At 45.0% G+C, this 27,234-nt stretch overlaps 1 protein-coding gene across 1 annotated transcript in view; it reads left to right on the top strand.

Moving 5' to 3' along the window:
* Positions 1-27,234, top strand: part of LOC121283926 (claudin-10-like) — a 106,333-nt gene that overhangs the window by 66,974 nt on the left and 12,125 nt on the right. Inside the window, exons 2-3 of the mRNA XM_041198729.1 lie at positions 7,574-7,735; positions 9,010-9,091. Of these exons, the coding sequence (XP_041054663.1) occupies positions 7,574-7,735; positions 9,010-9,091 (244 nt within the window). The remainder of the gene's footprint in view (positions 1-7,573; positions 7,736-9,009; positions 9,092-27,234) is intronic.

The raw sequence follows: 27,234 nt of genomic DNA, 5'->3' as shown, positions 1-27,234 counted from the left end.
CAGTTTGAAATGAAACACTCCAGACCAAGGCAACACCTTTTATGTCCAAGTGCAAAACATCATTGGGGGGAAGGGTCTGCTCAGGTGGGTTGAGTTCAAGTTCAGCATTACTAAACTACTAAATGGAAACCCTAACAATCATGTGGAGAATTATGAGAGCTTTCTCATTTGCTATTCCTCACTATTTCATGAAGGCCCAGAGTGTTCTCACAACAATGAAACTCCAGCATATTGCAGAGCTGCTGTACACTATGAACCATTGGCTCCAGTCAGAGTTAAGGGAGAAGGGGGGAAGGGAGGGGGGAGGGTGCCTACAAGGGGCAATCAGGTGAATGGCAGGCAAGTCATGACTGCAAACCTCATTCCTCCCAGGGGAATGGACCTGCCTGACAAGGGCTCATGTGGTTAGTCTTTCCGTTATGACAAGGTCTCTCCATAGAGTCTCGAGGGCAGTGGACACAAGCAGAATTGTGCAAGTGGGAGGCTTCCTGAACATGGAAGTCATCACCTTTGTCAAAGAATGATTTCTTCATGCACAGCCATGTATTAGGAAGGCCCATCCTTCATCCAGTCCAGCCTTTGAAGGGGTGGAGTGTGCACCTCGATTAAAACTTCCAGAAGCAAGAATGAATACAGGAGACTTCCAAACAGTGCAAGGTAACATATATTTGGGAGCTCTAAAACTATGTATAATGATTGAACACCTGTGTCACCAGTGCTCATTCAATACTTTTCAATTTTCCTTACTCTGCCGCAACATGTGGCTGCATATCCAACATCTGCAGCAGAGGTGGAGGCAGCCTGCTGATTACAGTGTTCTATTGTCTGAGATGACTTTGGCGGGCATCCTCTGGAGGGCTGAGGCCTGAATGGCCCCAGCCTGCTTTGGGTCTCCGTTCAGGGGCAGGTGCCCCCTCCTCTGCCTGACCAGCTGCAGCTGATGGGGTCACAGGCAGAGAGGATTGGGAACGTCTGAACACCCTTGGAGTCTTCTGGGTGCCCCCGGGGTCTGCGCTTGACACGCCACCCTTTGGGTGTCCGAGGGCCTCTTTCTGACTCCTTAAGCAGAAGGTAGGTTGAAGTGCCCTGTCCTCCTCTTGCATAGCCACTGCAAAAGCTCACCCGTAGTTACAGCAATGAAGTTCAGGTCCGAGCATATCCTGAACAGAAATTGAGCATTCTGCTGGAATAGATTCTCCAAGGCATCATCTGTCCTCCGAATGGAGACTTTGATGTGCTCACATGTCATAGCCATTATATCAGAGAGCACGAGCATGGAGTCTGCCTCATGTGCCACTGTTGGGGCCTTCTGACATGTCTGCCTGATGTTCCCCTGCATCTTACTGCTAGTCCAGCATCCTCTCCGTGGCCATTTCCAGAGGCTCATCATCTGACTCAGATTTAGCAGAGGCTTCTTCTCCAGCAGTCCTGACTGCCACAGACCTTGGCTGTCACTATCTCCTGCTATGAACACACGTCTGTGCAGTGACCACCAGAGTGTCAGCCAGAGCCTAAACTAGATAGATGACCCACCGAGGTGTGTGTCTCTGGGTTGGTGGAGGGGCAGGTGAATGCTGTGACAGCTGTACAGGTGAGAAATCATCCTCGTCCTCTTCTGAGGTCTCCTGAGGGCTGGGGCTGACTTCAGGTCTGGGGACTGGTGTCACTATCTTCCTGCTGGCACCTAGAATGGAGAGAGGAGAGAATGGGTGACTGCCTGGACTGGTTCAAACTCATCAGTCATCTTCTCTCTCTCCCTCCTGTTCATCTTCTCCTGCAATAAGACAAATGGATTGAGTCTGAGCATGTTGGATGAAAGAGCAGGTCAGAAGCTGGGATATTCATGGCGCCTAACTTACCTTTTGACTCTCGGAAGCCTAAGCGTCATGTTTAACGTTTAAGTCAGGAATGTGATGGAATACTCCAATAGCCTGGATGAGTGCAGTTCCAAGAGCACTTAGGCCACCATCCAGAACCAAACAGCCCACTTGATTCGTAACCCATCCATCTGCAACAACACAGTGGCAGCAATGTGTACCATGAACAAGTTACACTGCAGCAACCACTGGTTCCTTCAACAGCAGCACCTTCCGAAACCTTCCTGTACCACCCAGAAGGACAAGGGCAGCAGGCCATGGGAACACCACCAACAGCAAGATCCCCTCCAAGCCACAGACTATCATGACTTGAAAGTGCATGGCTATCCCTTCACTATTGTGTCAAAATCCTGGAAACCTCTCCCTAACAGCATTATGGGTGTACCCACACCACATGGACTGAAGTGGCTCAAAAGGCAGCTCCCCACTACCTTCTCAAGGGCACTAGTGACAGACAACAAAAAATGCTGGCCTAGTCGGCAGAGCACATGTCCCATGACAGAATAGCACAAATTCACTGCTGATGTGAGTTTGAAGATTCACTTACTCCACTTACTCTAGTGGAGTGAATGAGATGATTGACCTGTTTCCTGTACTGCAGTGTGGTCCTCCTTTGAAGTGCATGGGTGCTGACTGCTCTAGCAACCTCCTCCCAGGCCGCTGTGATCAGATGTAAGGACCTTCTGCTCCCAAACTTTGGAAAGAGGACCTCCCTCCTTTTGCTGATGGCCTGGAGGAGAGTTTCAGGGGAGGTATCACTGAACTGGGTGGGGGGTGCCGGAGCTTGACCCTTGACATTTGCAGTCTTCGAAGGTCCTGGCACAGTGACTGAATGGCTGTCCAGGTGTCATTTAAATATGGCACCTGGACATGACGTTGGGGCTGCCAACTTCCTGCCCACCTCACCATGAGACTCAATGTGAACCTTGTCGCTGCATAATTAATTAGCTGAACGTCGCGTGATTCGGCGGGTTTATCCGCTACACTCTGCAGCAGAAGTCGCTCTGACTTCCCATTAGATTCCAGCCAACGTCGCTCAGTCTGACTCTGGTAAACATTGATGCCATCATAGGCAGTCTACGTACTTTAGCTAATGAAGTTTAGAGAGTGAAACTGGTGATTTCCTGTGCATGGGGAAGAAGGAGCAGGGGCAGGGGGAAAGAATGATGCCTGACACACCTCTCTAGAGGGTGAGCTTATATCCTAGCTCTGCTGCAGAGGACACAGATGACAACTTCCAAGGCCAAGCTTTAAAAAAAATGAGAGATTTGCACTTGCTCAGCTTTTTTCTCAGGGAGACCTGTTGGGGAGCCTGCATATCAAGTGTAATGTTATTGTAGATAGGTTGAGAAAGTACAGTTGACCATGCAACTTGTGGTCAGCTCTGTGAGTCCTCAATAACAGAGCCAAGCCAATGACACCAGCTCTGACAGCTTCAATGTAAACATCTGGATTTTGTTTTTATTCTTTTGTGAGATGGAGGCATTGCCAGCAAGGTCAGCACTTATTGCTTATCCCTAATTGCCCTTGAGCTTGCTAGGTTATTTTATAGGGCAGTTAAGGAGTCAACCAGATTGCTGTGGAGTCATATATAGGCAAATTTCCTTCCATTAGTGAATCATTTGGATTTTTACAACAAGCATTTTCATTACTGAGATAAACATTCCATATTTTATTAACTCAATTCAAATTCCACTATTAGCCATGGTGGGATTTGAACCCACATCCACAGAGAATTAGTCTGAGCCTCTAGGCTACTGGTCCAGTGGCATTACCACTATGCCACCATCCCACTGAGATAATAGTGATCAAAAGTTTGGAAGGTGCTGTTGAAGGAGCTTTGGTGAGTTGTTGCAGCGCATCTTATATATGGTCCACATTGGTAAAGTCAACAAATTGTCCAAACAATGTGATTTAACTGAAAAACCCACGTTGGTGTTTGGGTTGAACAGTGAAAGGACTGGGGCTGGTGTTGGAAAAGATTGTTGGTGCGGGGAAGTTTTGGGGGAGGTACCACTGAACTGGGTGGGGGGTGCCGGATTTTGCTGCCTTCCGCTTGACATTTTCACAGTCTTCGAAATTCCTGACACAATCTAAATCAGAAATGATTTAGTCAAAAGAGGTCTTGTGATCCGCTGTTCTATCAAGACAGATAAATCTTACTCTTCCCGTTTTCCTATTTTGAAGCCTTATTGGGAAGGAGATAAAGTTGTTGACAGTGGAAGAGTGCATCTGCCATTAGCTTGATATAAACATTGACATAGATTAGCAGCAATGGTCAGTCAATGTTACCAACTGCAGCCAGGAATGAATATTGCAGCATAAGTGTTGCTCAAGATGCTAATACATGCCCTATCAGAGCTCTGATGAAGGTATGACTTTAACATATATCTTCTCTCAGAATTCTTGGGCGTGGGGGGCGGATGGGAGTTGGTATTCTTGGCAGGGGTCATGAGTTACATCTGCAAGGGATAAACTTTTGTCAACAGCAAAAACAAAAATACCTGGAAAAAAACTCAGCAGGTCTGACAGCATCTGTGGAGAGGAACACAGTTAACGTTTCGAGTCCGTATGGCTCTTCATCAAAACTAAGGAAATATAGAAATGAGGTGAAATATAACCTGGTTTAAGGGGGTGGGGGGGTGGTGGGTGGGGGGGTGGGACAGGTAGGGCTGGATAGAGGGCCAGTGATAGGTGGAGATAGCCAAAAGATGTCACAGACAAAAGGACAAAGAGGTGTTGACAGTGGAGATATTAGCTAAGGAATGTGCTAATAGGTGACATTAAGGGTAGAAATCAGGATGAGCAAAGGACAGATAGCCCTGGTTGGGTTGGGGGGGGGGGTGCGGTGGTGGGGTGGGGGAGCTAATCGAAATAGGCTAAAAGGTAGCGATAAGACGATGGAAGTACATTTAAAATTAATGGATATAGGTGGGAAAAGAAAAATATATATAAATTATTGGAAAAAGGGGGATCGGAAAGGGGGGTGGGGATAGAGGAGAGAGTTCCTGATCTAAAGCTGTAAAATAAACCTTTGTCTCTGCATTCTGCATACTGTTTTCTAGCAGAGGGGTTAATTGAGAATTGGCACTGAATGAAGGTATCGTGGCTGTTGCACAGACCTGCATGACGTGCCACATGAACTGCATGTTCAGTTAAAGCTCTTCCTGCTCATTGTACTCTTTTAATGTCTGTTACACCAGCCAACTCAGCTAAAATAGCAAAAGCCATGCATTAGGAATCAAAATTAAAGTAGCAATTTACCTGGACGATTATCCTTTTAGATAACATTCAGTGTTGCCATGCTGACTGTCAATGATTTGTGGGTCTATTGTAGGCCTGATGAATGGCATAGGTTGTTAAAAATAACATTTGGTTCGAAAAATGAATAAAACCCTCGTTTGCATATATTAAGTAGGTGCCCATCAATTTAACACAGATGTATTTAGAGTCATAGAGTCATAGAGGTCTACAGCACAGAAAAATGCCCATCAAGCCTGCGCCGGTCAAACAAGTACCTAACTATTCTAATCACATTTTCCAGCACTAGGCCCATAGCCTTGTATGCCGTGGCATCGCAAGTGCACATCCAAATACTTCTTAAATGTTATTAGGGCTTCTGCTTCTACCACCCTTTCAGCCAGTGAGTTCCAGATTCCCATCATCCTCTGGGTGAAAAAATTCTTCCTCACATCCCCTCAAATCTCCTGCCCCTTACCCCTAATCTGTCCCTTACCTTAAATCTATGCTCCCTGGTTATTGATCCCTCCACCAAGGGGGAAAATTCCTTCCTGTCTACCCTATCTATGCCCCTCATAATTTTATACACCTCAGTCATGTCCCCCTCAAACTCCTCTGCTCCATGGAAAATAACCCCAGTCTATCCAATCTCTCCTCATAACTAAAACTCTCCAGCCCAGGCAACATCCTGGTAAATCGCCTTTGCACTCTCTCTAGTGCAATCACATCCTTCCTATAACGCGAATTCCAGAACTGCACACAATATTCTAGCTGTGGCCTAATCAGCATTTTATACAGTTCCAGCATAACCTCCCTGCTCTTATATTCTATGCTTCGGTTAATAAAGGCAAATATCCCAATATGCCGCCTTAACCACTTTATCTACCTATCCTACGACCTTAAGGTGGATGTGCACACCAAGGCCCCTCTGATCCTCGGTACTTCCTAGGTTCCTACCATTCATTGTGTATTCCCGTGTCTTGTTTGCCCTGCCCAAGTACATCATCTTGTACTTATTCGGATTAAACTCCATTTGCCACTGATTAGCCCATCTAACCAGCCCATCCATATCCTCCTGTAATCTGAGGCTATCCTCCTCACTATTTACCACCCCACCAATTTTTGTGTCATCCGCGAACTTACTGATTCAAGTCTAAATCATTTATATATACCACAAACAGCAAGGGACCCAACACCGATCTCTTTGGAACCCCACTGGACACAGGCATCCAGTCACAAAAACACCGCTTGACCATCATCCTTTGCTTCTTGCCACTGAGCTAATTCTGGATCCAATTTACCAAATTTCCTTGGGTCCCCTGGGCTCTTACCTTTGTTATCAGTCTCCCATGTGGGACTTTATCAAAATCCTTGCTGAAATCCATGTAGACTAAGTAAAATGCATTGCCCTCATCTACCCACCTGGTCACCTCTTCGAAAATTTCAGTCAAATTGGTCAGACATGACCTCCCCCTAACAAAACCATGCTGACTGTCCCCGATTAATCCCTGCCTCTCCAAGTGTAGATTAACGCTGTCCCTCAGAATTTCTTCCAATAGTTTCCCCACCTCAGAGGTTAGACTGACTGGCCTGTAGTCCCTTGGTTTATCCCTTCCTCCCTTCTTTCCAGTGTGGAATGGAATATCAAGATCACAATGCAATTTAAAGGGTCCCTAGTGTCCACTGAAAATTGCTTCTTGGATATTTTTTCCAAGGCCGACTTTACATATGTGCTGAATTTCAATTTGCATTTCATTATTGTTTCAATAAGGCCTATGAATGGTTCTGTATAAGCAGATAATAACCATTTTGAAAGTTTTTTTTTCACAACACAGCAGTATAATGTCATTTCATATGTTCACAGGATTCTTTCCAAAACTCACCTGTAGACATTTATGTACTCTTTATTACTATTGAATGCCTTCTGCATTATAGGCAGTGGTCCAAGGTTCCTTACTACCAGTATACACTTGGAAGTTAATCCTCTTTCATGACATTAGTCCTTGCATCTTCACATTAAGCCCTCATATCCTCAATATTGGTTTATTCTTGTAAGTGAAACACTAATTCAGGAAAACTTGTAAATTTATAATCCAGATTTATATCCCATTCTTTTGAATTGGAATTGAAGTCTTTCATTCCCTTAATATTTCATTCCTCCTACAATCTACAGGCTTTTAAAATCCATGTTTGGTATTTTGTAGTTGCTATTTCTTAATTTACTTACTCTTCTCTCCTACTCTATCCAGCTCCTGTGGTATCGTGCTCTTTGGACGTAGACAGTAGAACAAGTGTATGACTAAAAAAAAATATGATTGGTCTTTGCATATGACAGAAAAAATGTTTCACATAATCAATTTGTTGTAAACCCTAAATTTTAATGCAAGAAATAACAAATAACCAAAATCTTACTAAATAATTGAAATTTGCTAATGTTTGATTTCTTTCTCATTCAGCTTATATACAGGTCTGCAGAGGTCTCATGATTACTGCTGTTTGTCTTGGATTTTTTGGTTGCATATTTTCACTGGTGGGGATGAAGTGCACAAAAATTGGAGGCTCAGAGAAAATTAAAGGAAAAATTACCATTTGCGCAGGAATGCTATTCATTTTTTCTGGTAAGGATGGTCACAAGTGTTTAAGAGGGTTATATCCAATCCTTGGCTGGTTTTCAGTGTGTGTTTTACTCAGGATGCAATTGTTAAAAGTGCAGTTTATTTAAAAGGCAACAAACCATGGGGGACATGAGGGGCCATAGGAGTATGGGGCATGGGGAGTGTTTGGAGGGTGATGGAGGTTTGAGGGGTGAAAGATGGAGGGCCTTTATGTTTTTATTTTAACTGGGTCCCAGGGCATCAAGGTGGGCCTTTTAAACAGCCTGCCTTCACAACCCATAGCACCTATGGCTGCCTTTGCACTTCTTCCCAGGTTGGCTGGCCTGACTCCAGATAGCATCCGGCCCCAGCAAGATCCTACCTTTCTCCCGAGGTGGGCAGGCCAAACCTTGAATTTTCCCGGCGCTCTTTAACCCACCTTGAGGATGAAAATCCAGTTCAATGTATCAGCTCTGTGAACTTTCATCCAAACAATGACTTCCAGCATCTACACATGCACAGTTAAGCATGCAAATCAGGAAGTTGCTGTCCAGTTTGTCCTGCACCTCCACAAGATTCGTTCTAACAGTATTTTGCTGAGTGTTGCCACTCGCAAACAAAGAAGTTTGTAAGGTTATCCTCTAACCCATTAGTTATCCACTAACCACACTGGAAAAAGTTAGGCTTCCCCACTAAAGTGTAAGAGGATTTTTAATGGCGTGTTAAGTCTTAATTGTTGCAAAACAACTTCTGTGGCTCTGAACATTTATTTTGACCTGTGTAGAATATCATTGCTTCAGATTATTATTGGAGATTTTTAAAAGTTTTTAAAGGATTTTTTCTAACTTATCCTTTCTATCCCTTTTACCTCTATAATCCCATCTTTCTTTCCCTCTATTTTGCTTTCTGTATATGATTTTACATTGAATTAAATGATCTAATTTAGACTTCCAGGTTTAGACTCTGCATGTCTCAGTAAAGATTCCTTAATCTGGTTGCTTGAGGGGACACACCATTGCCTGGCCTTTTCACAGATCCCCTATAGAGGGTGCTGCACTGTTTTAGCTCTTCAATTACTGAAAAATACAATGCCAAAGCATAAAGAAGGTGGGGGAGTGTAAGTGAAGCGCTGTTACAGCCAGGCCAATATTTCATGACCTTGAACCCTTCAATTCATGTTTACTTCAAGCTGTTAGGGAATGGGCTACCTATGACATGCATTTAACCTGTTGTGTAAGGTATTTACAGTTCTGTAATTACTTATTCTACTTGGACTAATGCAAATCTATTCCCTACAGGGTTGGCATCTGTAATTGCTTTTTCTTGGTATGCAAATCGAATTACTGCAGAATTCTACGATCCCATGATTGTAGAACAAAAGTAAGTTTCCACCATGGTCTGGCTTAATTTTCTACTACACTATTAAGTCTAATGACAGATGGAATGAAGCTGAGATTATCATTTCCATAACTCTCTAAGTACACTATGAAATAAAACTGTTAGCTTTGCAGTATAGTCCTCAGAACGGCATTCTTTGAGATTTATTAATTTAAAATGTTAGTGTTGAAATTTGAGTATTTCTTTATATTGTTAAATGAAATAATGCCCTGAAAGAATTTTGTTTCCTTAATTTGATTGATCTACATCTTATCTCATTGTGATATGATTTGTCAATTGCAATGGACAGAAGCGTAAAATTGGTATTAAACAATGGCAAATTTTGTAATTTGTACTATAGTTTATATTAAGGATGTATTATTAATAATGGTCACTTTTGGTGCGGAAGTAATGTTGAATTCTTCATTAATCTGTTAATGGATTCTGATATTCCATTAGATTTTTCAAATTGGGAAATTAAAACAAACTAGAAATGGCAAAATAGAAATTTCTTGCCTTTTTCTGCAGGGCATAGCTGCAATTAGAATCTGAAAACTTACTTCAAACTCGATTTTCAGTGATGCTCATTTATGGCTTTTTGTGGTAAAGATAGAAAATAGTTGTCTGCTTTGTTCATGTGCTAATGTGTCATTTAGAGCATTTAAGATTGAGGCCACTAAATTTGGTTGTATCACATTCAAAATGGCATCCACTTTGTGAGCACACACTGCTGGTGTTGGGCATGCTGGACATCATTTTGGGTAGACCTTTGGCAGAGGCACTGGGAATATGTAGACTAAGTAGTAATGCTGTTTTTTGACCTTCATGTTCCAGCTTACCTATTGTCCTAAACTTGCATAAGCTAAACATGTATTCAGCAGCAGGAAGGATCCCTCCATCAGCACTATTTAAAAAGATTATCAACTATTTCTGGGATAGATTCTGAGTGATTTCTCCTGGCTATTGCTGATTTGATTGTTGAAGTGTTTGGAGGTTTGTACTGCTACTTGAAGTTGCTGAAGTCTACAGGGAGTAGTGTGGCTTTGGTTCTGGGGTCAAGGGTTCTGCTTAGACCATTTTCTCCCTGCCATTGGTCCAATAGTTTCCAGCCACCTTGGTCTGATGAATTTCAAGGAGAATGAGCAAAAGTGACACAGAGAAGGACAAGGTGCTCAAAGAGGGAGGAGGAGGAGAAGAAGGCCATGTGTACCCTCTTTAGGGAGATTTTCTTTACCTCAACCTCACTGAGGAACAATCTGTGTGATATCTCTATTTCTCTAATGTGGTCCTCACTGAAATCTGTCAGCTCTTGAAGGCAGACCTGCAGCCTCAGAGCAGGGTGAAGATGGCATTGCCAGAGGCTGTAGAGGTAGCCATGGCTATAAATGTTTTTCCATCTGTTTCTTCCAGGTTGGATTTTTGTCAAATCTTTCAGTCTGCCATCCTCTTGCGTAAAGGTCACTAAACTGTATATGCAAAACAAGATAAATACATTTCATTCTTCTTTGCCAGAAGCAAGCAGGGAGAGTCCGCATGTAGTTTTGCCAGGATAACATGTTTCCCTATTGAGTGACTTGACACACGCCACTTTGTAGTTGACACCTTTGAATTCATAAAGAACTGCTATGGGGAGGGGTATCACTTCTCAATGTCCAACTGGTGTGCAATCAAGCTCATCACGTCAGGCAGGTCACTGCTCAGTATCCTAGCATCAGCATGGTGTCTTTATTCTGCACAAATACATTATATCATCAGCATTTGAGTCACCACAAGAAACCAGAGGGTGGCTGCTGGGTAACAAACACTATCTGCTAACTCTGGTGCACAACCCCCACACACATAATCAACATACATATGATGAGAGCCACGTTTCCACACACAATGCCATGGAACAGACCATTCGGGTGATTAAACATGACTCCTCTGCCTGATCAGTACTGGAGGAGCCCTGCCATACTCACCAGAGTGTATGTCATGATTCATCATGATCCACTGCACCCGGCACAATTTTGCCATCATGAGGGCAAAGGTCTTGCCACTAGGCATATGATGAGCAGCTGAGGAGGAGGAGGAAGGGAGGGGATAACCAATACGGGCCATCCATGATCGCCTCATCTGACTGTGATGCCAATTCCGCATTCATCAACACTCCAACACCTTAACTTTCCTTTGTTATTGACCATCACAGAGTCCTCTTGGCCACAATGCTGAATTGAAAGCCATCACAAAATAAACAATCCAAACCAACAGTATAAATTAAAACATTCATTATACCTAACAAAAGTCAACTGATCACCATAATTCATTTCTTTAGTGGCTGTTTTCCAGGTGTCTTTGACTTCATTATTGCTCCTATACAGTGCTACCCTATTGTCTGCAGCATGGATACTGCCTCTGTTTGGGAGACTGCAGATGACCTTGCAAGACTTCCTTGTGCAGTTCCGGCTCCGGAACACCTGGCTTCAGATTAAGCCACCTTAGCAAGGGCAGCAACTTGTACTGGATGACTGGCAGGCAACAGTAGGGGCTCTGGCAGAGTGGCAGTAGAAGGAGGAGGATAAATTCTGCCAACCTGAGAGAGCACATACGTGTGTTTTCATGAAATTATTGCTACTCCCATACATGGCACTTCATTAAACCTAGTGATGCTTTGGAGAGCTGAACGACTGTGAGACCCTGCCAGCCTCTTTACACACTGTGGTAGCAAGTTGCACTTACATGGCAACAAGCTGAGATTGCATGGACTCACTCTGAGCTTCCACTGCAGCAAAAACATTGGGTGGCTTCTGCTTGTGCTGTAGTGGAAGCTGAGACATTGACCGTCAGATACTGAATTACGTTTGGATCCTCAAGTGTGGTGATAGATTTGGGCACCACTTCTGCATTGAAAATGATGGGCTCCAATCTCTGAACAAAATCCTATGCAACATTAGTGCTGGATTCCTCTATATCCCTTCATAATAACCATTGGTTTTCTGGCAAGCCTGCCAATGCACCAAGCATTTCTGTGTGAATACCATCAGCCTTTCTCTGTAAGCCACCCAATCAAAGTCCTCAACGGAATCCTCTGCAGTAGCACTTGTGTGCGATCTCACCCTCTGGCCAGGTGGCAGCTGCCCCACCCATTTCCCCTGTTCTGGTCACAGGTCACTCCTGAGCAGGATCTCACCATATGCAGATCCTGCCTTTAGGCTGTCCTTTAAAACACACGTCAGTGTGGATCTTGTGGTACAACCCACCCGAGGCCTGGGATCAAGGAGGGACCCAGGCACTGGTAAATGAAGGCAGGAATGGGGTAATGGGAAGAGGAGGATGGGGGTTAGCAGCAAGGGCAGGGAGTTGGCTTTCAGCAGTTCCCTCCCCATTGATGAGTCACTCAATCAGGCACTGAGTTCCCGTCCCTGAAAGCCCACAAGCAAATATTCCAGGCTTTGCTTGTCATGCTCCCCGATGGTGAGTCCCCAGCCACTGCTGGGTCAATACCTGTGGAGGCACAATGAGGCCCTTAGGTCAGCATTAATTACCAGGGAACTACAGACCTGTTAGCCTGACATCAGGAGTAGGGAATACACTAGAATCTATTCTAAAGGATGTGATAACTGGACACTTAGAAAATAATGGTAGAATTGGACAGTCAACATGGATTTATGAAAATGAAATCATATTTGACAAACCTGTTGGAGTGTTTTGAGGATGTAACTAGCAGAATAGGTAAGGGGAACCAATGGATGTGGTGTATTTGGATTTTCAGAAGGCTTTGGATATGGTCCCACAAAAGAGATTAGTAAGAAAAATTAGAGCACATGGGATTACGAATAATATAATGGCATGGATTAAGAATTGTTTTAATGTACAGAAAATAGACAGTAGGAGAAAACTGGCTGTGACTAGTGGGGAACCACAAGGATCATTGCTTAGGCTCCAGCTATTGACAATCTATATCAATGCTTTAGGTATGAGGGCCAAATGTAATATTTCCAAGTTTGCTGATGACACAAAACTAAGTGGGAATGTGAGTTGTGAGGAGGATGCAAAGAGGCTTCAAGGGGATTTAAACAGGCTAACTGAGTGGGCAAAAACATGGCAGATGGAATATAATGTGGAAAAATGTGAAGTCATCCACATTGGTAGAAAAAACAAAAATGCAGAGCATTTCTTAAATGGTGAGAAGATTGGGAAGTGCTGATGTCCAAAGGGACCTGGGTGCCCTCCATGTGTCACTGAAAGCTAACACACTGGTGCAGCAAGCAATTAGGAAGGCAAATGGTATTTTGGCCTCTATTGCAAGGGGATACAGAGTAGAGGTGTCTTGCTGCAATTGTATAGAGCCTTGGTGAGATCATACCTAAAGTAATGTGTACAATTTTAGTCTCCTTACCTAAAGAGGGATATACTTGCCATAGAGGGAGTTCAATGAAGGTGCACCAGACTAATTCCTGGGATGGCAGGATTGCCTAGGTGGATGTCGGGGCTGCATATGGGCGTAATGTTAGGAAAAGAATGATAAGGAAAGATTAGGGGCACAAAGGTGACACAGGTGTATAATCACTGTAAATATCAACCTCAATTGTAAATGTATAATTATATCATGTTTGTGCTTGTTGTATTCTCATTTTGCTGCTAGTTGCTGAAATTATCACATGCACTTAAAGGCATCACATTTCATTCCTGAGCAACTGCAACGATGTGGGCCCAAGAAATCACCATTTATTGTCTCACGTAATCTGTTGTGGAGGGTATAAGGATCCTGATTTGTGTAGGAGGCATCTTTGGGAATCAGTGTTAAAGTTGAGGCTTAGAGGAATGCTGCTGTCTTGGGGGTTTGACTGTAGAGGTGAGAATGCACCTGAACATGGTTCTCTATCCAGTTGACTAATGATTATTAGGATTTAGTTTAGTTGGCCCACTAAACACGCCAGTAACTCCATCCACTGCTGAAGACCCTCCTCCCACTTTGAGTCCTGGCTCTCACCGGGAGACTGCATTGTGACATTGCAAGTAAAACAATGGTGCACATCTTATATTGACGAAGGTCCAGCACCTTCGATCCACCCTCTGATACCCATAAGCTCCCCCCATCATCCTTCACCCATATCACATTATCCTTCATCTCCCCCATTCACCTTGCATCTCCCCCCATTACCCTTGACCCAATAATACTCTGTCTATATCTCTGCTCTCCCCCCGAGCCTTCAACCATCCAAAACAAAAACAGCAGCATCGGCAGAGAAGAAAAGAGTTGACGTTTCGAGTCCTCATGACCCTTCAACAGAACTAGGTGAATCCAAGGAAAGGGGTGAAATATAAGCTGGTTTAAGGTGTGTGTGTTGGGGTTGGGGGGGGGCTGGTTGGGTGGGGGGAGAGAAGTGGAGGGGGGTAGTGTGGTTGTAGGGACAAGCAAGCAGTGATAGGAGCAGATCATCAAAAGATGTCACAGACAGCAGAACAAAAGAACACATAGGTGTTGAAGATGGTGATATTATCTGAACGAATGTGCTAATTAAGAATGGATGGTAGGGCACTCAAGGTATAGCTCTAGTGGGGGTGGGGGGAACATAAAAGATTTAAAAATATTTAAAAATAATGGAAATAGGTGGGAAAAGAAAAATCTATATAATTTATTGGAAAAAACAAAAGGAAGGGGGAAGAAACAGAAAGGGGGTGGGGATGGAGGAGGTAGTTCAAGACCTAAAGTTATTGAATTCAATATTCAGTCCGGAAGGCTGTAAAGTGCTTAGTCGGAAGATGAGGTGTTGTTCCTGCAGTTTGCGTTGGGCTTCACTGGAACAATGCAGCAAGCCAAGGACAGACATGTGGGCAAGAGAGCAGGGTGGAGTGTTAAAATGCCAAGCGACAGGGAGGTTTGGGTCATTCTTGCGGACAGACCGCAGGTGTTCTTCAAAGTGGTCGCCCAGTTTACGTTTGGTCTCTCCAATGTAGAGGAGGCCGCATTGGGAGCAATGAATACAGTAGACTAAGTTGGGGGAAATGCAAGTGAAATGCTGCTTCACTTGAAAGGAGTGTTTGGGCCCTTGGACGGTGAGGAGAGCGGAAGTGAAGGGGCAGATGTTACATCTTTTGCGTGGGCATGGGGAGGTGCCATAGGTGGGGGTTGAGGAGTAGGGGGTGATGGAGGAGTGGACCAGGGTGTCCCGGAGGGAACGATCCCTACGGAATGCCAATGGGGGGGGCGAAGGGAAGATGTGTTTCGTGGTGGCATCATGCTGGAGTTGGCGGAAATGGCAGAGGATGATCCTTTGAATGAGGAGGCTGGTGGGGTGATAAGTGAGGACAAGGGGGACCCTATCCAATTTCTGGGAGGGAGGAGAAGGCATGAGGGCGGATGCGCGGGAGATGCGCTGGACACAGTTGAGGGCCCTGTCAACGACTGTGGGTGGAAAACCTCGGTTAAGCAAGAAGGAGGACATGTCAGAGGAACTGTTTTTGAAGGTAGCATCATCGGAACAGATGCGACGGAAGCGAAGGAACTGAAAGAATGGGATGGAGTCCTTACAGGAAGCGGGGTGTGAGGAGCTGTAGTCGAGGTAGCTGTGGGAGTCGGTAGGCTTGTAATGAATATTGGTGGACAGTCTATCATCAGAGATTGAGACAGAGAGGTCAAGGAAGGGAAGGGAAGTGTCAGAGATGGACCACGTGAAAATGATGGAGGGGTGGAGATTGGAAGCAAAATTAATACATTTTTCCAAGTCTCGACGAGGGCATGAAGCAGCACTGAAGTAATCATCGATGTACCGGAGAAAGAGTTGTGGAAGGGGGCCGGAGTAGGACTGGAACAAGGAATGTTCCACATACCCCATAAAGAGGCAGGCATAGTTGGGGCCCATGCGGGTACCCACAGCCACACCTTTTATTTGGAGGAAGTGAGAGGAGTTGAAGGAAAAATTGTTCAGTGTGAGAACAAGTTCAGCCAGACGGAGGAGAGTAGTGGTGGATGGGGATTGTTCGGGCCTCTGTTCGAGGAAGAAACTAAGGGCCCTCAGACCATCCTGGTGGGGGATGGAGGTTTAAAAACCATCCAGATGCCCATTCTGACCCTGACCCCTCCCATCCTTGATGCTGTCCACCACCCCCCTTTCCCCATCACCGTCACCATACCCTCTGCCTCCCAGTACCCTAATTTAACCCTCAGGACCCAAACCTCGACATTCACATTCCCCTCTGCCACCAAGCCAAAGTGAGACCAACACCCACTTTAGAGCATTCGCCTGCACTCTCCCTCCCCGGGCAGCCTGAACGATCCTTTCCACCTTTATCCAGCACCATTCCCCATTAAGCCTGCCTTCCTTCTCCCTCCTTTGGTCATCCTCCACTACCACCAGCTGGTCTGAGGCATTGTTTAGCATTTATAGACACTCTCCAAAGAGGACAACTCCTGGAAGAAGTCAATCTCACCAGGTGCACGCCACCTGTTTATAGTTATAAAATTGAATGTTCTAATTTGTCGCTGGCGGAGAATTTAATTTGGCAGGGATCTTATTCCAGCAGCTTGGCCTTTTAATGAGCATGTAAGACATGCTAATGCAAGCAAAAGGGCTTCCTAACATTGTTCATCTCGAGGATCAACCCGGCTTTAACCCACCTCTAAAGTCCCAAGAACAGAATTCCTACATTTCATCCCGTTGTCACGAAACTGATTTTTGGCTTTCTGTTTTGGATACTGGTGAGGGAGTTGGTTCCTCAGAGGAGTGCAGTCAGAGCCAGGTTTGTGGCACCAGAGGAACTGTGCTGTACGGGAGGAGAGGAAGAAGAGGGGAAGAGCTGTAGTAATAGGGGATTTGTTAGCTGGGGAACAGACTGGTGTTTCTGTGGCCATAGATGTGACTCCAGAATGGTATTTGTCTCATTGGTGCCAGGATCAAGGATGTCATAGAATGGCTGCAGGACATTCTTCTGTGGGAGGATGATCAGCCAGAGGTCATGGTCCACGTTGGTATGACTTAGGTAGGAAAGCGGATTTTAGGGAGCTAGGAAGGAGATTGAAAAGCAGAACCTCTAAAGCAGTAAACTTAAGATGACTCCCAATCCCAAGTGCAAGTGAGTGTAGAAATAGGAGAATTGAACAGTTGAACATGTGGCTGGAAAGCTGGTGTAGGAGGGAGGGCATCAGATTTGAGGCATTGGGACCAGTTCTGTGGGCAACGGGACCTGTACAAGCCAGACAGTCTACATCTGAACAGGACTGGGACAAACATCCTTGTAGGGAGATTTGCAAGTGCTGTTGTGGGGGGAGGGTTTAAACTTGACTGGCAGGGTTGGGAACCTGAAGGCAAATTCAGAACAGGGAACAGGAGGTGGAGAATTAGACTTGGAAAGACAGAAGCAGCACAGGTTCAAAAGTGTAAAGTGCATGAACTTGGCAGTGTTAAAAGGTGTATATGTAAATGCAAAGAGTATAGCAAATAAAGTCTATGAGCTGAGGGCACAGAGAGATACATGGCAGCATATTATCTCTATCACGGAAATTTGTTTTAAGGAGGGGCAAAGATGGCAGCTCAACACCCCTGGCTATAGATTTTTCAGGCAGGATAGAGAGGGGAATAAAAAAGGTGGGGGTGTGTCAGAAACAGGGGAATTTATAATGGGGAACAAAGAAATGGCTGACCAACTAAATGCATATTTTGGTTCTGTCTTCACAAAGGAGGACACTAATAACATACCAGAAATGTTGGGGAATATTTAGAGTTTAGTGAGAGGGAGGAACTGAAAGAAATCAGTATTAGTAGGGAAATGGTGTTGGGGAAATTGATGGGATTGAAGGCTGATAAATCCCCAGGGCCTGATAATCTACATCCCAGAGTACTTAAGGAAGTGGCCCTAGAAATAGTGGATGCATTGGTGGTCATCTTCTGAGATTCTATAGACTCTGGAACAGTTCCCACAGATTGGAGGGTAGCTAATGTAACCCCACTATTTAAAAAAGGAGGCAGAGAGAAAACGGAATTGTAGACCAGTCAGCCTGACGTCGGTAATGGAGAAAATTCTAGAGTCCATTATAAAAGATTTAATAGCTGAGCACGTGGAAAACAGTGGCAGAATAGGACAGAGTCAGCATAGATTTATGAAAGGGAAATCATGCTTGACAAATCTACTAGAATTTTTTGAGGATGTAACGAGTAGAGTTGGTGAGGGCGAGCCAGTGGATGTAGTTTATTTGGACTTTCAGAAGGCTTTCGACAAAGTCCCACATAAGAGGTTAGCGTATAAAATTAAAGCGCATGGGATTGGGAGTAGTGTATTGAGATGGATAGAAAACTGGTTGGCAGACAGGAAACAAAGAGTAGGAATAAACGGGTCTTTTTCCGAATGGCAGGCAGTGACTAATGGGGTACCACAGGGATCTGTGCTGGGACCCAGTTATTTACAATATATATTAATGATTTAGATGAGGGAAATAAATGTAATATCTCCAAATTTGCAGATTGACACAAAGCTGAGCAGGAGGGTGAGCTGTGAGGAGGATGCAGAGATGCTTCAGTGTTATTTGGACAAGCTGAGTGAGTGGGCAATTGCATGGCTGATGCAGTATAATGTGGATAAATGTGAGGTTATCCACTTTGGTAGCAAAAACAGGAAGGCAGATTATTATCTGAATGACTATAAATTGAGAGGGGAATGTGCAATGAGACCTGGGTGTCCTTGTACACCAGTCGTTGAAGGTAAGTATGCAGGTGCAGCAGGTGGTAAAGAAGGCAAATGATATGTTGGCTTTCATAGCCAGAGGATTCAAGTACAGGAACAGGGATGTCTTGCTGCAATTGTACAGGGCCTTGGTGAGACCACATTTGGAATATTGTGTGTAGTTTTGGTCTCCTTATCTGAGGAAGGATGTACTTGCTATAGAGGGAGTGCAGCGAAGGTTTACCAGACTGATTCCTGTGATGGCAGGACTGACATATGAGGAGAGATTGAGTCGATTAGGATTATATTCACTGCAGTTCAGAAGAATGAGGTGGGATCTCATAGAAACCTATAAAATTCTAACAGGACTAGACAGGGTATATGCAGGAAGAATCTTCCCGATGGTGGGGGAGTCCAGATCAGGAGTCATAGTCTGAGCTTATGGGGTAGACCATTTAGGACTGAGATGAGGAGAAATTTCTTCACCCAGAGAGTGGTGAGCCTGTGGAATTCATTACCACAGAAAGTAGTTGAGACCAAAACATTGTATGTTTTCAAGAAGGCGTTAGATATAGCTACTGGGGCGAAAGGGAACAAAGTAGGAGCAGGCTATTGAGTTGGATGATCAGCCATGATCATAATGAATGGCGGAGCAGGCTCGAAGGGCTGAATGGCCTACTTCTGCTCCTAGTTTCTATGTTTCTAAGCAAAAAGGTGGAACTGCCAAATCTAGAGCCCCCTGGTTATCCAGAAGCATGCAGGGTAAAATAAATCAGAAAAAAAACTTATGACAGTCACAAAAAGCTTAATACTGTAGAAAGCCTAGAGGAGTATAGAAAGTACAGGGGTGAAGTTAAAAAGGAAATTAGGAAAGCACAGAGGGGATATGAGAGAATATTGGCAGGTAAAATCAAATGTGTTTTACCTGTACATTAAGAGCAAGAGAATAACTAAGGAAAGGGTAGGGCCTATCAGAGATGTACATGGTAACTTGTGTGTTGATGCTGAAGATGTGGGTAGGGTTTTCAATGAGTACTTTGTCTCTGTCTTCACTAAGGAGAGGGGTGATGCAGACATTCTAATTAAGAAGGAAGAGTGTGAAATATTAGATGGCATAGGCATAACGGGAGAGGAAGTACAGGAGTGACTGGCATCCTTGAAGGTGGATAAAGCACCAGGGCTGGATGGATTATATCCCAGGTTGTTAAAGGAAGCCAGGGAGGAAATAATGGATGCTCTGAGAATCATTTTCCAACTCTGACTAAATACCGGCAATATACCAGAGAATTCGAGGTCTGTGAACGTTGTACCAATATTTAAAAAGGGTACAAGGGACTGGCCAGAAAATTATAGGCCGGTCAGTCAGACTTAATAGAATTTTCAGCCCGCCAAGTGCACACCTTTTATTTGCTGTTGTGAAATATGTTGGCACGCAATCCAGCGGGAGGGATTATTTTGGCGGGCTGACCTTATAATGATATACAGATGTATTATAATGAGGTTCCAACATCTGATGGTTGGAAATGCCAGCGACAGGCTGAGTGGATGATTGCAAACAGGGTTCACAACATCGTGAAACTGATTTTCTGGCCTTCTCGCCTTATTGTCTGCTCACGCCAGCAGGCATGGAAAATTCTGCCCATTGCCTCTGGAACCAGTAACCCAGAGAGAGTCAGTGCTGTACAACCCGTACCCCAGAGAGAGTCAGTGCCTGTGCGACCTGTACCCCAGAGAGAGTCAGTGCCTGTGCGACCTGTACCCCAGAGAGAGTCAGTGCCTGTGCAACCCGTACCCCAGAGAGAGTCGGTGCCTGTGCAACCCGTACCCCAGAGAGAGTCGTTGCCTGTGCAACCCGTACCCCATAGAGAGTCAGTACCTTGAATTTCACGCTCCCCTGCCGGCGGGTTTTGCAGTGGGGCGTGGCGTGAAATTGAAGGGATAGAAGTCCCTCTTGTTTCCTGGGCCCCCTAACCTTGCAGCAATTTTACGCTGGGGTGGGCAAGGCCTGGGATGGAATGCCTGCCCTCGCCCCAATTGAGGTCCTTAAATGGCCAATTATTGGCCACTTAAGTGCTGTTTCCCACCTAGCCTCAATTTTTAAGCTGGCAGGAGGAATTGCATGGCATGGGAAAAGTCCGAAAAAGAACAAACTTAGATCTCGGGCAGGAAGGCCGGGGAGGGGGGGTGGGGTGGGTGTGTGTGTGTGTTGTGTGGGGTGCTGCTGCGCCTCCATCAGAAGCTCCCTTCCGACTGGAGGACCCCCACCTTGGCCACTGGACCTTGGTGCTCAATTAGCAGTGCCAAGTGTTACCAGGAGATGAAAGCAGCCTGCAGACCATGAGCAGCAAAAGCAGTTGACAGTCATGATGGAGGCTGCTGCTGCTACTGCTGCTCTCCTTGGCAGCGGAGAGGAGGTGTTCCCTTATGGGGCCAACTGCATCACCATGCACAAAAGTGACCAGACAGTAAATGAAAGGTGCTGCTCATGATCTGAAGCAAGATTCCCCTGGTCCTGAAATTTCTCAGCTTTAAAGAAAGAACTTTCATTTCTGCCTGCTTTGAATCTGACAGCTGTGCACTAATGTGCACCAGATTGATTGATTGGATTCAGCAATTTACAATTCAAAAATTGACTTCTAACTCTTCCTGGCCAGATACAAAGCTCCTCAATGTGCTTAACATGCCTTAGTTGGAGATGAGCAGGTTCCCCACTCTCCCGCACCCCCTTGCCCTCCCTTTGAAAATTGTCGTATTCTGAAGGCAGCGGGATTCAGTGCTGCTTTCCGGGTACATGGATTTCAAATCAAGTGCACAGCCATTCAGACAAGCCCAGAGAGGACTGAGGGCATTGTGGAGGAAGAAAGTGCACTAGTAGAGGCATCTCAGCAGTCATCTGCACCCTCCACCAGCCCAGAGACACACACCTTGGTGGGTGTTAGATGTAGATTAGGAAGGGTCTCACATTCTGGTGGTCACTGCACAGACACGTGTCTGCGGCAGGGGAGGCAGTGTCAGCCAAGCTCACCAGCACTCAGAGAAGTTCTGGGGAAGAGACATCTGCAAGGTTCCGAATCCGATGACGAGCCTCTAGAATCAGCCTTCCACATGATGCTGAAGAGGCAGCAAGAGGTGGGGGAACATCAGGTGGCAGAGGCCCTCAACAGAGTGGTACGTGAGACAGAGGAGTCCGTCCGCCAGCTCTCTGATCAAGTGGTTGTGACCTGTACACACATAGAGGTCTCCATGGGGAGGTTGGCAGGCATCATGGAGAACCTGGTCCAGCAGATTCTACCAGAGATGTGCGCAGACATCCACTCCATCATTGTAGCCACGGGTGAGCTTTCACAGTGGCTTTGTGAAAGAGGGCCAGGGTACCTCGACCTCCCTCCAGGTGCCCCTTCCCTCAAGGGGTCAGGCAAGGGCCCATGGGCGCCCAAAGGGAGGAGAAATGGCAGTTGGACACTCCTGTGACTTCCACGCAGGACTCTGAGGGTGTCACACCCTTCTAAATCCTTCTTGCCTGTGACCCCTTCATCTTTGTCCTCTGTGACCGCAGAGGGAGCAGCTGCCCCACAGCAATGCAGCCAAAAAAAGCCTCAGGTCTCCCAGAAGAAGTGTAAGGGAAAGAAGTTTTGATTTCACAAGTGGCTGCACATGTACACTATGACTGTTAAACTTATCACATTTTTGTAAATATAGTTCACTTGCACTTTAATCATGTCTGATGTGGTTTATTTGCGATAGTCCTTAAGCCTGAGTGCACAACTCCCCCCCCCCCCCCCACCCCCCCCCAATCTTCCAAGGGACACCCCATGTCCCCTGGGATCATGCATGTGCAGGGAGCCAAAGGTCTTTACCATTACGAACCATTTGCAAGATGTCTCCCGTGCACACTGAGCCTTTGCCCTTCACACTCTTATCTATCCCAAGGCCCTAACATTGTAAATACTACAATGGTTCTCCTTCAGTTGTCCAGTTGAGATGACCTGCATCTCTACCCACCCCCGATTCCCATGCAGCATCTCGAGATCTCCAACACAAGGCTGTGCATTGTTGCTTGCCACCATGGTTAGCGTCACCTTCAAGGTAGAGTCTAATACCTCTTCCCCTCCCCTTGTCATCCACAACACCACCACAACACCACTCCCCCCTCCCATAACCATTGAGCTCTGAGAAATCACTTTTGACCTCCCTATGGTCACCCTTCAACCCTTCCCCATCACCTTCCATCCTGTGTAGGTCAATGTTGAAGTCCCCTACCTTCCCAAATAGCCCACCCCCATTGCAATAGACATGTCCACCTCACCCTGCCGACCTCCAGAATCCACATCACCTCTACATCCCCTCCAATAACCCTCATTGTTGTGTCTTAATACTGGGTACTGCCGATAACTTTTTAAAGATTAATCAACACTCATGTTGGCATGGAGGTGGTTGAACATTGTGCTTTTGTTTATTTTACTTCACTAACTGAACTAACAAAACAAAATAGATTCTGCGATCTCATAATGCATTCGCTTGCAAAGTATGGCAAGCTAACAAGACATACAGTATGTAACATATTCCTCCCCCCTTATTGGAAATGTCAGTTTAACAAAACATTTTCTGAACTAGGGAAAGAGGGCAGACTGTCTCTATTCCTGACTGAATCCTGGGGATTATCCTGCCCCCCAAAAAAACACATGAGTTCACCTTAACTATAACTCAGAATCTCAGGAGATATTCTCTCCGGGAGTGGATTGCAGCAGACTTCTGGTGCTTTTACAGAGTAATATTCATTGGAGACTGGTGACAACTTAGGACTTTTTGCAAAATCTGAAATTGTGTCTAATGCCAGTGAAGGTGAGACAACTTCAACTTCAGTCGAGCTAGACTGAGAAGGTGAGACTGGAAGTTTGGGGAAGAATTGCCATGTATCACAAGGTCCATGACTTTGGATAATGTTGGGTTCACACATGTGGTCTTCTTGATTTGGACTTAAGTGATGGGTGTGTTCTCCACGTGTGCAAAGTAGAAGATGCCTTTTGAGCAGTGTCCACATGGCTGACTTGTAGGGGCGGCCTTGAAAGACCATCCACATTGCCATGCAAAGCAGATTTTTGATACATGATGTGTCATATGTGTGAGCACTCAACATTAATACCCAATGCTGCATCCTGCTTGCACCTAAAGAAGGGATGTCTGTGTGTGGGTCGAATATTGAAGCGAGTGGCTAATGATCAGTCAGCAGCATGAATTTCCATCCAAACAGGAACGGTGAAATTTCCAGATTGCAAAAATGATTCCCAGTGCTTTGCGTTCGATTTGAACGTATTGGCTCTCTGCTTTGCTTAAAGTCGGTGAAGCGAACGCTATGAGCCCCTCCACACCTGAGGGCATTATGTGTGAAACAACAGCCCCAACTCCATAAGGCGATACATCACATGCAAGTCGTTCAGGTAAGGAGTGGTCAAAGTGCATCAATACCTCGGAATCTGTCAGAGCTGCTTTAGCCTTCTTGAATGCTGCATCACAGGCTTCTGTCCGTTTCCAGGCTTTGTTCTGACACAAGCTCATGCAGGGGTTTCAACAGGGTTGCCAGCTGTGAAATAAATCTCCCATAATAATTCAGCAGCCCTAAGAATGAACGAAGGTGGTTGATATTCTCAGGAGTTGGAGCATCCACAATAGCCTTAACCTTGGAGGGTGCTTTGTGAAGCCCAGCAGCATCAATGATGTCCTCCAAATATTTCACAGAGGGCTGAAAAAAGTTGCATTTGTCTTTGCAAACCTGTGGGCCATACTCTGCTAGCCTTTGTAGAGTGGCATCCAAGCTCTTGATCCTCATCAGTCTTGCCCGTTACCAAGGTGTCGTCAAAGTAGCACTGAACTCCAAGCAAGCCACTCAGGATCTGATCCATGGCCCTGTGAAACAAGGCCGGAGCTGATGTTATTGCAAAAGGCAAACGGAAATATCTGCACAGTCCCTTGCATTTTGTGATGGTCAGATATTCTTGTGACTTCTCATCAACGTGCATTTGTAAGTTGGCCTAGTGCAGACCTATTTTGCTGAATTTATGTCCAAGCCAAGCCAGCAAAAAAGTCCTCAATATGGGGAAGTGGATATTACTGAGCACATAACATGGGGTTAGCAGTAACCTCGAAATCTCCACAGATGTGTATGGAACTGACTTCCTTGAGCACTAGAATGATGGGTGTTGCCCATTTGCTGTGGGAGGCAGGTACCAAGACTCCTATCTTGACCAGATGCTCCAGGTCAACTGTGACTTTTGGTCGTATGGCATAAGACACCGGTCTGGCCTTCAGACATTTTGGTTGAGAGTCAGCTTTGATATTCAATTTTACGGTAATTCCCTTCATGCTTCCCAAATCTCCTTTGAAAATAATAGCATGTTTTTTTATAACAGCTGTCACACTGGTGTCTTCTTTTGCAATACTGTGTACTTCTGTCCAGTTTAACCCGATCTTCTCAAGCCATGACCGTCCAACAAAAGCTGGGCAGTCACCTTTCACCACAAACGGTGGTAGCTTAGCAGTCTGTACATTTAGTTCCACTTTAACTTCTGTTCTGCCCATCATAGGTACAGATTCCCCTGTATACGTTTTCAAAATGATTTTTGCAGGTATCAAGGGAAGATGTTTAAGCTTTTCGTTATACACAGTATCTGTTGGAGTTTAGAAGAAACAGAGTTAACATTTCATTACCATTCATCAGAACTGGGAAAAATTGGAAGTGTAATGGCCTTTAAGTAAGTGAAATGGGGTAGGGTGGAAAAAGAACAAAGAGGAAGGTCTATGAGTCCAAAGGAGATTTAAATGGCAGAATAATAAACAGTTGCCATCCAAAAGCAAAAACAAAAAAAAAGATTAAGATCGACACATGCAAAGAAAAGGAAACAAAATGGTAGACCAGAGATTATGATCTGTAATTGTCAAACTCGTTGAATCCAGAAGGCTGTAAACTGCCAAATCAAAAGGTGAAAAAGAATAAAAAAGAAGCATATTATCTAAATGGTGAGAGATCTGGATATCCTAGTGCATGAATTGCAAAAAGTTAGTTTTTTTCTTCTTATTCATTGGATGTGGGCATCACTGGCTAGGCCAGCATTTATTACCCATCCCTAATTGCCCTTGTTCAGAGGGTAGTTAAGAGTCAACCACATTATTGTGGGTCTGGAATAACATGTAGGCCAGACCAGGTAAGGATGGCATATTTCCTTCCCTAAAGGACATTAGTGAATCAGATGGGTTTTTACAACAATTGCCATCATTAGACTTTTAATTCTATGGCAGGATTTGAACCCAGTTCCTCAGAGCATTACCCTGGATCTCTGTCTAGCGACAATACCACTACACCATCGCCTCCCCCATGTGCAGGTACAGCAAGTAATTAGGAAAGCTAATAGAATGTTAATGTTTATTGTGAAGGGAATTGAATACAAGAGTAGAGAGATTATGCTTCAGTTCTACAGGGCATTGGTGAGACCACATCTGGAGTACTGTGTACAGTATTGATTTCCTTAGTTAAGGAAGGATGTAAATGCATTGGAAGCAGTTCAGAGAAGGTTTACTAAAAGGTTTGCTAGGCTAAAGCCTGGAATGGACGGCTGACTTATGAGGAAAAGATTGGACAGGCTGGGCTTGCATCAGCTGGAGTTTAGAAGAGTGAGAGGTGACTTGATTGAAACATATAAGATCCTGAGGGGTCTTGACAGGACAGATGTGGAAAGGATGTTTCCTCTTGTGGGAGAATCTAGTACTGGAAGGCATTATTCAAAAATAAGGGGTCGCCCATTTAAGATAGAGATGAGGGGAATTTTTTTTCTTCCAAAGGTTGTGAGTCTTTGGAAGTCTCTTCCTCAAAAGACTGTGGAAGCAAGGTCTTTGAATATTTTTAAGACAGAGATAGATAGATTCCTGATAAGTAAGGGGGTGAAAGGGGATAGGAAGTAGGTGGAAATCTGGAGTTAAGGTTACAATTAGATCAGCCGTGATCTTATTGAATGGCGGAGCAGATTCAAGGGGCCGAGTGGTCTACTCCTGCTCCTAATTCGTACGTACGTTCCTCAAGTTTGTGTTGAGCTTCGTTGGAACACTGCAGTAGGCTGAGCACAGAGATGTCAGCGTGAGAACAACGTTCAGATTTAAAATGGCAGGCTACCTGAAGCTCGAGGTCATGCTTGTGGGCTGAATGAAGATGTTCCGCAATGTGGTTCCCCCATTCTGTAATTGGTCTCTCCAAAGCAGAGGACACCTCATTGTGAGCTGTAAATACAATAAGTTGAAAGAAGTATATGTAAATTGCTGCTTCACCTGGAAGGAATGTTTGGGCCTTAGAAGGTGAAGAGAGAGGAAGCAAAAGGGCAGGTGTTACATCTCCTGCGCTTGCATGGTAGCTGTCCTTGGAAGGGGACAGGGCATTGGGTGTGATTTGAAGTGTGGACCAGGGTGTGGTGGAGGGAGCAAATCCTTTGGAATTCTGAAAGGGGAGAGGAGGGGAAGATGTA

Source organism: Carcharodon carcharias, chromosome 11 (assembly GCF_017639515.1).
Source record: "Carcharodon carcharias isolate sCarCar2 chromosome 11, sCarCar2.pri, whole genome shotgun sequence".
NCBI classification, from domain to species: domain Eukaryota; kingdom Metazoa; phylum Chordata; class Chondrichthyes; order Lamniformes; family Lamnidae; genus Carcharodon; species Carcharodon carcharias.
Note: the sequence above shows the minus strand (reverse complement) of the source record. Positions and strands in the feature narration are given on the sequence as shown.